The sequence below is a fragment of the Sprattus sprattus genome, assembly GCF_963457725.1.
Source record: "Sprattus sprattus genome assembly, chromosome: 3".
NCBI lineage: Eukaryota > Metazoa > Chordata > Actinopteri > Clupeiformes > Clupeidae > Sprattus > Sprattus sprattus.
In genome coordinates, this window is record NC_137922.1 from 59,075,125 (window position 1) to 59,085,124 (window position 10,000).

At 42.4% G+C, this 10,000-nt stretch overlaps 1 protein-coding gene across 1 annotated transcript in view; it reads right to left on the reverse strand.

The window, feature by feature from the left end:
* The window catches only part of exoc6 (exocyst complex component 6), an 81,119-nt gene that overhangs the window by 20,325 nt on the left and 50,794 nt on the right, over positions 1 to 10,000 (reverse strand). The window contains exons 15-18 of the mRNA XM_080835651.1: positions 8,367 to 8,478; positions 6,952 to 7,086; positions 4,590 to 4,769; positions 2,797 to 2,826 (exon numbers count right to left, since the gene is read on the reverse strand). Of these exons, the coding sequence (XP_080691777.1) occupies positions 2,797 to 2,826; positions 4,590 to 4,769; positions 6,952 to 7,086; positions 8,367 to 8,478 (457 nt within the window). The remainder of the gene's footprint in view (positions 1 to 2,796; positions 2,827 to 4,589; positions 4,770 to 6,951; positions 7,087 to 8,366; positions 8,479 to 10,000) is intronic.

The window sequence follows — 10,000 nt, forward strand, 5'->3', positions numbered from 1 at the left end:
TGTGTGTGTGTGCTGAAACTCCCAGCATCCCACACTGCTGCACATATTATGTGTGTGTGTGTGTGTGTGTGTGTGTGTGTGCTGAAACTCCCAGCATCCCACACTGCTGCACATATTATGTGTGTGTGTGTGTGTGTGTGTGTGTGCTGAAACTCCCAGCATCCCACACTGCTGCACATATTTGGGCCTCCATCCCAAGAGACTAAGACACTCCAAGGAGGGAGAGCAACAACCCCACCGTACTGATAAGACTGAAAGCAGATCGCCTGAAGGCATGCATGTCTGAAGTCTTCACTCCAAACAAAAGGGGGTTTTTCCTCATCCAATATAACATGACAAGAGTTATAACTGCTCTAAGATTCTTGCACAAGACAGGAATGAATACCTCAGGAGGATCGTGATGACAAGTGTGTGTGTGTGTGTGTGTGTGTGTGTGTGTGTGTGTGTGTGTGTGTGCGCGTCATGACAAGAGTGTGATGGCTCTATTTTGTGAGGTTTGCGAGCTGCGGAGAGAAATATCTTAGGTGAACAAAGATAAACTCTGCGGCACACCTGTCTTTTGTAAGGCCTGTGTGTGTGTGTGTGTGTGTGTGTGTGTGTGTGTGTGTGTGTGTGTTGCAAAGGACCTGAGCTGACAGTATGTTGGCCAAAAACAATATTTAAAAATCTTATTACGACATTGTCTTTGATGTCTGTTTTGGTGTATTGATACACAAGTTTATTTGTGGAACTCTCTAGGTTGTGTAGAAACATACACTCGGGTGCCACAAATGCAAAGACTTTGACAGACTTACAGTACAGTGTGTTTTCACTGTGCTTGGAGAAGCTGTCGATAAAAATAACCTTCCTAATCACCCGAAAGAGTTGAGAATAACTCTACAGTAGTCGTGTGGCTTCACCATCTGAGCCATATCATATCTGATGGACTAGCTATATTATATCTGATAGACTAGCTATATCATATCTGATAGACTAGCTATATCATATCTGATAGACTGATCTATATCATATCTGATAGACTAGCTATAGCATATCTGATAGACTGATCTATATCATATCTGATAGACTAGCTATAGCATATCTGATAGACTGATCTATATCATGTAAGGGATAACGGCCGACGAGCTGTACAGTTCTACAAAGGTAATGGACACTGCGGGCAAAGAACTCCACGACGGGTAGCGAAAGTGGAGTTGCTCCGCGCAGTCCATTACCTTTGTAGACATCCAAAAATGTTTTTATTATCATTTTTATTATTATTTAGAATTTCCTTTATCTTTAGGAAACTTAATATGCATAATAACCTGATGAATTCTTAATTTGAAGCCTAGTGCTCCCGTTAGAGAAAGTAGTGCGTTTTTTGAAGAAAAAAAAACGTTACGTTGGTTGTCAATGGTAACCATTCAAGAGCATTGATATGGAACGGCGATTTAACTTTTCTACTAGGACTACGTCCAAGGTGTGGGGTTCCACGAACTTAATGTACACCCCATTAGCCAATCAGAAAACAGAATTTCGTTCCAGAGGGAGATAAATCTGATAGACTAGCTATATTATATCTGATAGACTATCTATATTATATCTGATAGACTAGCTATATATCTGATAGACTGATCTATATCATATCTGATAGACTAGCTATATTATATCTGATAGACTAGCTATATCATATCTGATAGACTGATCTATATCATATCTGATAGACTGATCTATATCATATCTGATAAGACTAGCTATATCATATCTGATAGACTAGCTATATCATATCTGATAGATTAGCTATATTATATCTGATAGACTCCGATAGCCTGACGTGGTTGTGTGCTACGCGGTTAGTTGAGTACTATAAAGATCATATCATCCCACCCAGTGTGTTCCAAAGCGAGGTGTGTCTCACCGCTGCATTTCAGTCTAGGAGCATTGCTACTCATGATTACTCAGAAAGGCCCACAAATCTGGGGGGCACTTTAGCTCACACAGTAGCCTCGACCACATTCGGCCTTGAAGCTCAAGGAGGTCACGGGTTTGAATCCAGCCCGATGCCATTTCTCCTGTCCACTCCCACCTCTTCTCCCTCTCATTTCCTGTCCAACTCTGCACTCATCTATCCATTAAAGGCATAAAAGGCCAAAAACAAATCTTAAAAAAATTTATTAAAAAAAGGCCCACAAATCATCATCAACACAAATATTTTCCTCATTTCAGTTTGCTTCAGTCTACTTCAACACTTCTGAAGTGCTGATCCACGACCACTCTGATTACAGGAGATTACTGATGATAAAAGATTTGACGCACATATGTACACTCATACGGGTGTTTATGTCATATTTAGTCCTCTGTCTATTCCGCATGATGAATTATTTTATTCTATAAAGCGCATGAGAGCAAAATACTTGATGTATTAAAGATGATGCACATACATATACATATACACATACATACAATTCGGACCTATCGAGACCATCCGAGGTACTACATCTATCCTTCATGATGTATTACATTTTAATTAGCGTATGACAGCAAAATAAGCCACTGAGTTGGATCGCAGACAGTGGTTACCATGGTGATGATTTTAAAGGGCAGGTGGGTGGGGGCAACACTGGGAGGGGGGGGTAGGGGTAGCAGGTTAGGGACGTGCTGGTTAGGTGGCTAGCCTGGCATACTCGGGCATTACGTGGAAGGAGGAAGGAGGAAGCAAAAACAAGCGGCAGCCTGGTGGGCGGGTCCACAGGACAGACAGGCATGCATGCTGTTGTTCTCTGCAGCAGGAGAGGAAAGGCAGGGAGGTTTACTTACCGACATCGCGGCATGGTCATTGTTGTTATTCTGAGCAGAAATCACCCACGAAAACAAATAATAAAAAGGAAATACAAATAAAATGAAAGAAAAAGAAAAACACATGGACAAATTAAGGGGCGGGGGGAGGAGGGAGAGAAAGTATGGCAACAATAAAAGGACAGGAAAAAAGAAAGGAAGAATCAGAAACCAAGCATGCCTAGCGGAGGACGGAAAAAAAAGAACGCAAAAAATTGCACAGCACCGGAGAAAACAGGAAAAGGAAAGAGGAGACATTCCGTTGTAGAACGCAACGCTTTGTTTGTGCAAATTGAATGTCAAGAAGAAGAGCGGGAAATAAAGAGGGGGGCTCTTCTGGATAGGCCAGGAAGCTCGGAGAATTAAGCTCGGAGAATTAAGCTCGGAGAATTAAGCAGGAGAGCGAGCGAGCGAGCTACAGGGCGAGCAATTCACTTTGGCGGCAAGCCACAGGGCGTGTTTGGGCATAGCCTAAAACTGATTTCACTAGCCTGTGGCAAGGTTCTACAGTTCTACTACCAAGAACATGATGCTTGATGCTTCACCAAGCCCACGGGTCTCATTTCCATAGCAACATGTACGCTTGGCAATCTGTACACTGCCTGTGTGGGCACGTCGACTTTGAACAAAAGTATTTGCTCAAATCAAATCAAATCAAACTTTATTTGTACGCCGCATTTCATACCGGGAGGTAACACGATGCGCCTCACAGTAGGAACAAGCCTCAGAGATCCCTCTTGGAATTCGATACTTTAGCGTAAATCATTTGAAATTAAATTTTCAGAGTGGGGCTTTTCCAGGTGAAGAAACCAAGCCTGAATAAGGCCTTAAGCCCTGGTTACTCAATAAAGAATCGTTCTTTGATCTGGTCGAACAACTTGCATCAAGTAATCTGCCCATCCGACAAGCTTGTAGTCGGCTTACGATTTCCTATGATTTCATTGTGAATGACTGATACACTTCACCATCACATGAACCTTTAAACGCTCAGAATCCTTTTGACGTTAAGGTCCAATTTTACTGAGATTCTTAACGATCATTCTGAAAGTGCGGCGTTGCAGGGTGACAAGAGGCTCTCTCCCCTTTGAATTTAGTTTAGGATAAGCATCGAGTTCGGAGATTCAGACGGTTATCGTATTAATGACATTCTCTGAGGCATGGTTTCCTCAACCCACACAGTTCTGAAATGCTTTGTCTGTTTCGGGTTAAACTTGTTGCAGAAGATAAAGGCCCTGATATAAGCAGTGCGATGGTCTATGATTGTCCAGGAAACCCTTCGCTGTCATGATAGACAGAATCTCCACTTCACAGAAGAACACAAAATACAACCATTACGACTACATCCATGCAACAACATATCAGTGACACCATATAATAACACAGGAAACCAGTGATCACAACATATATATATATATACACAACCAAAATACCTCACGTGAGCAAGGACAACAAGGACATCACTAACGATATTACATTGACAGCAATAAAAACACACAAGAAACTCACATAAACACACACACAAAGAATTTAAAGGTATTTTTAGGTATTTACGTGTGTGTGTGAGTGTGAGTGTGTGTGTGTGTGTGTGTGTGTGTGTGTGTGTGTGTGTGTGTGTGTGTGTGTGTGTGTGTGTGTGTGTGTGTGTGTGTGTCTGTGAGTGTGAGTGTGAGTGTGAGTGTGAGTGTGAGTGTGACTGAGAGTGAGAGTGAGAGTGTGTGTGTGTGTGTGTGTGTGTGTGTGTGAGTGTGTGTGTGTGTGTGTGTGTGTGAACTTACCGGCAGGTGTGTGAAGACCTGGAAGGTGCTCCGCAGGAAGTTGATGAGGTCCATGAGGTAGCCGCTGGCCCGGCCGTCGGACTCGGACATGCCCCACTCGTAGTCGGCCAGCTGGATGAACTCGTCGATCTTCTGGTTGAGTTTGGTGTAGATCTCGCCCTCCGCCGCGTGACGCGCATCCTGATGACGCGCAACACAAACGGTACATTATTGGTCTCGTCAATGACTTCATGTCAGCTACAGTGTGACCGTGTGTGTGTGTGTGTGTGGATGTGTGTGTGTGGATGTGTGTGTGTGTGTGTATGTCAATGTGTGTATGTTATTGCACCACAGCAGCAGTCGGCTGTTGCAAACCGTAACCTGCAATTCCGTGGAAGCAGACACTCCGCCCTACTAAAGAAAGTTTGCCCCTCCGACAGGTGTGTTGGATGAGCTCACCCACTCACCCACACACTCCAGCTTATTCACCAACCTGTGCACTTCACTCAGGCTATTCAGGTGAGGTGTGTTAGCACACCCTTCAGGTGGAGTTCTGAAGACGAAATGTCTGAAGTGAAACACACAAAAGGTATTTCCCTACATGGTGAAACGTGTGTGTGTGTGTGTGTGTGTGTGTGTGTGTGTGTGTGTGTGTGTGTGTGTGTGTGTGTGTGTGTGTGTGTGTGTGTGTCTGTGTGTCTGTGTGTGTGTGTGTGTGTGTGTGTGTGTCTGTGTGTGTGTGTCTGTGTGTGTGTGTGTGTGTCTGTGTGTGTCTGTGTGTGTCTGTGTGTGTCTGTGTGTGTGTGTGTGTCTGTGTGTCTGTGTGTCTGTGTGTCTGTGTGTCTGTGTGTCGGTGTGTCGGTGTGTCGGTGTGTCGGTGTGTCGGTGTGTCGGTGTGTCGGTGTGTCTGTGTGTCTGTGTGTCTGTGTGTCTGTGTATGTGTGTGTCTGTGTGTGTCTGTGTGTCTGTGTGTCTGTGTGTCTGTGTGTCTGTGTGTCTGTGTGTCTGTGTGTCTGCGTGTCTGCGTGTCTGTGTGTCTGCGTGTCTGCGTGTCTGCGTGTCTGCGTGTCTATGTGTGAATCAATGTCCACTCATGCCAAGACCATCTCTTCAGAAAGCCTGATCAGTGAACCAGGTGCTGCTGTAAACCATTCTTCAAGACTCTCAAAACCCTTTTCTGACATTAAGGAAACGCTCACCTACCTATTAAAGAGCAGTTCAAAGGAGGCATGAGTTAACCCAGTTGTTTCAGTTTTATGCCTTCTACTATTTCAATCGTGGTGCCCATTTTATTTAACTTAATCCTATTCAATCTTGGTGATGGGTTTTAGATTGTGTTACCAAAAAAAAAAAGAGCATCACATTTTTCTGCTGACTGGAATGATTGACATCCTGCTTGATTAAAAACTGTTGACACATATTCACTGAACCAAAAAAATGAAAGCCTGTTGCGACAGAGTGAGTCTTTTTCTAGATCATCTCCAGACAGTTAAACTGTTTATCTAGATTTGGATTCAAAGGAAAGCCATCAGAGGGAAGAAAATAATACATCACAGAGGTCTAATAACTGTGATACTCAATGCCTGATGACACGGATGATGATCAAGAACAAGCACAATGCCCTTTCCATCGACTGGATTTCATCACAGGTATATTTGAAATCCTAGACAATGTGGTGAAAGACAGAGACTGAGAGATCTGGCAGCGAGTGCTGACATCATACCTCTTCATGTTGGGCAGCTAAAGGTCACGCCCTCTGACCCCTGACCCCTGAGGGTTATGACAGGCATGCATGATGGCTTTAGAGTAATCACTTATCACTCAGTGGCTACTTGTAAGATGTCATTCTCCCTTAACTTTCATCTTGGCTTTCTCTTATATACAAGTTAACTTTTTAACAGAAAATAATAACTTTGTTTTCATATATTCATGTTAACTTTCAACACAGAATAATAACTTTGTTTTCTTATATTCATGTTAACTTTCAACACAGAATAATAACTTTGTTTTCTTATATTCGTGTTAACTTTCAACAGAGTATAATAACTTTGTTTTCTTATATTCGTGTTAACTTTCAACACAGAATAATAACTTTGTTTTCTTATATTCGTGTTAACTTTCAACAGAGTATAATAACTTTGTTTTGCTGATGGCATTATAATCCCAGTAAACCTCTTAAGTGTCTGAGGTGTGTGCTTGTGACTACAAAGAATATTTGTATTGATAAATATGCAGATGTTTTTGATTTTAGCAAGTCAGTCTATCCGAGTGTACTGTGCCTCATTTATTTATTTAAAACTAAAGCTAATTGAGCATCCTGCCCTTCTGCGTTGCCAACAGCAACACAGAAAACGGCTTATTTGACCTCTGCTCAGGAACCAACCTTGAAGGTGGCAAGGCCGTAGAGCCGCGTGGTGTGGATGGTCTCCGGGGAGACGTTGGTGATGTTGGTGATGAACTCCTCCAGGTATTTACAGGCCTGCTCTAGATGTGTCGTGTTGATGATGATCTGGACCAGCTATGGGACACATGTGAAAACAAGAGTTAATGGCATTGCAGTGCTCACTGGAAGAGACAAGTTTAATGTGTAGTGATGTTTACCCCAGTGGAGTTGATGTGTAGTAGAGTATTCTAATAGAGTTGTTTACCTCAGTGAAGGTTATGTGTAATAGAGTTGTTTACCTCAGTGAAGGTTATGTGTAATAGAGTTGTTTACCTCAGTGAAGGTTATGTGTAATAGAGTTGTTTACTAGTAGAGTTGTTTACTAATAGAGTTGTTTACCTCAGTGCGGGTTATGTGTAATAGAGTTGTTTACCTCAGTGAAGGTTATGTGTAATAGAGTTGTTTACTAATAGAGTTGTTTACCTCAGTGCGGGTTATGTGTAATAGAGTTGTTTACTAATAGAGTTGTTTACTAAAACAGTTGTTTACCCTGCGTGAGGGTTATGTGTAATAGAGTTGTTTACCTCAGTGAAGGTTATGTGTAATAGAGTTGTTTACCTCAGTGAAGGTTATGTGTAATAGAGTTGTTTACCTCAGTGAAGGTTATGTGTAATAGAGTTGTTTACTAGTAGAGTTGTTTACTAATAGAGTTGTTTACCTCAGTGCGGGTTATGTGTAATAGAGTTGTTTACTAATAGAGTTGTTTACCTCAGTGCGGGTTATGTGTAATAGAGTTGTTTACTAATAGAGTTGTTTACCTCAGTGAAGGTTATGTGTAATAGAGTTGTTTACTAGTAGAGTTGTTTACTAATATAGTTGTTTACCTCAGTGAAGGTTATGTGTAATAGAGTTGTTTACCTCAGTGAAGGTTATGTGTAATAGAGTTGTTTACTAGTAGAGTTGTTTACTAATAGAGTTGTTTACCTCAGTGCGGGTTATGTGTAATAGAGTTGTTTACTAATAGAGTTGTTTACCTCAGTGCGGGTTATGTGTAATAGAGTTGTTTACTAATAGAGTTGTTTACCTCAGTGCGGGTTATGTGTAATAGAGTTGTTTACTAATAGAGTTGTTTACCTCAGTGCGGGTTATGTGTAATAGAGTTGTTTACTAGTAGAGTTGTTTACTAATATAGTTGTTTACCTCAGTGAGGGTTATGTGTAATAGAGTTGTTTACTAGTTGAGCTGTTTACCTCCGTGAGGGTTATGTGTAATAGAGTTGTTTACTTATAGAGTTGTTTACTAAAACAGTTGTTTACCCTGCGTGAGGGTTATGTGTAATAGAGTTGTTTACTAATAGAGTTGTTTACTAATAGAGTTGTTTACTAATAGAGTTGTTTACTAGTAGAGTTGTTTACCTCCGTGAGGCCTATGTGAGGCTTCTTGATGAGGTTCTGTAAGCAGCCACTCAGTGTCCTCGTCAACAGCAGGTTGGTGGACTTGCGTAGCATGTCATCGATTTCCGTTGAGCTAGAATAGATACATACAACATTTGATCATATTAAAACACAAGCACAGCACTCAAGTATGGCATATGACCTACGATTAGGAGTGAGGATGACGGAGAGTTAGTGTCACTACGGGTAGTGATTCAGTCTCTCTGTTGAACTATGACTTTCCAAATGACTAGCAAATAACTAACAAAGCATTACAAAACTCTACTGCCTCGTTAACATGAACATCATGAAATATGAGGATTGTTTTCAGAGTGACAGCACTGCAATGGTGTAACAGCCGGTGGGATTGTAAACAGTATAACTTTCAGTTCCTGATTTGGTACAACTCACTCGCTGGGAGTAAGAGAGCAGTAAACCACAGCGCTCACTCAGCACTCGTCTGCTCAGTCAGTCAGTCAGTCATGTCTGCATGTTTGGTTTGTGTGTGTTTGTGTCAGCATGTTTGGTTTGTGTGTGTTTGTGTCTGCATGGTGGTGGTTATGTGTGTGTGTGTGTGTGTGTGTGTGTGTGTGTGTGTGTGTGTGTGTGTGTGTGTATGTGGGTGTCTGTGTGTGTGTGTGTGTCTCTGTGGGTCATCGTTACTGGTTAATTAGCACCACAACAGGCTGAGCTGAGAAACGGCCATTAGCATTAGCCTCCCAGCAGCAGGTCTGGAGTGGAGAGAGAAAGGAGAAGAGAAGAGAAGAGAAGAGAAGAGAGGAGAAGAGAAGAGAAGAGAAGAGAAGAGGAGAGGAGAGGAGAGGAGAGGAGAGGAGAGGAGAGAGAGGAGAGGAGAGGAGAGGAGAGGAGAGGAGAGGAGAGGAGAGGAGAGGAGAGGAGAGGAGAGGAGAGGAGAGGAGAGGAGAGGAGAGGAGAGGAGAGGAGAGGAGAGGAGAGGAGAGGAGAGAGAGAAGAGAAGAGAAGAGAAGAGAAGAGAAGAGAAGAGAAGAGAAGAGAAGAGAAGAGAAGAGAACAGAACAGAACAGAAGAAGAGAAGAGAAGAGAAGAGAAGAGGAAGAGAAGAGAAGAGAAGAGAAGAGAAGAGAAGAGAAGAGAAGAGAGGAGAAGAGGAGAGAAGAGAAGAGAAGAGAAGAGAAGAGAAGAGAAGAGAAGAGAAGAGAACAGAACAGAACAGAACAGAAGAGAAGAGAAGAGAAGAGAAGAGAAGAGAAGAGAAGAGAGGAGAGGAGAGGAGAAGAGGAGAGAAGAGAAGAGAAGAGAAGAGAAGAAAAGAGAAGAGAAGAGAAGAGAAGAGAAGAGGAGAGGAGAGGAGAGAAGAGAAGAGAAGAGAAGAGAAGAGAGGAGAAGAGGAGAGAAGAGAAGAGAAGAGAAGAGAAGAGAAGAGAAGAGAAGAGAAGAGAAGAGAAGAGAAGAGAAGAGGAGAGGAGAGAAGAGAAGAGAAGAGAAGAGAAGAGAAGAGAACAGACAGAAGAGAAGAGAAGAGAAGAGAAGAGAAGAGAAGAGAAGAGAAGAGAGGAGAAGAGGAGAGAAGAGAAGAGAAGAGAGAGAAGAGAAGAGAAGAGAAGAGAAGAGAAGAGAGAAGAGAGAAGAGAGAA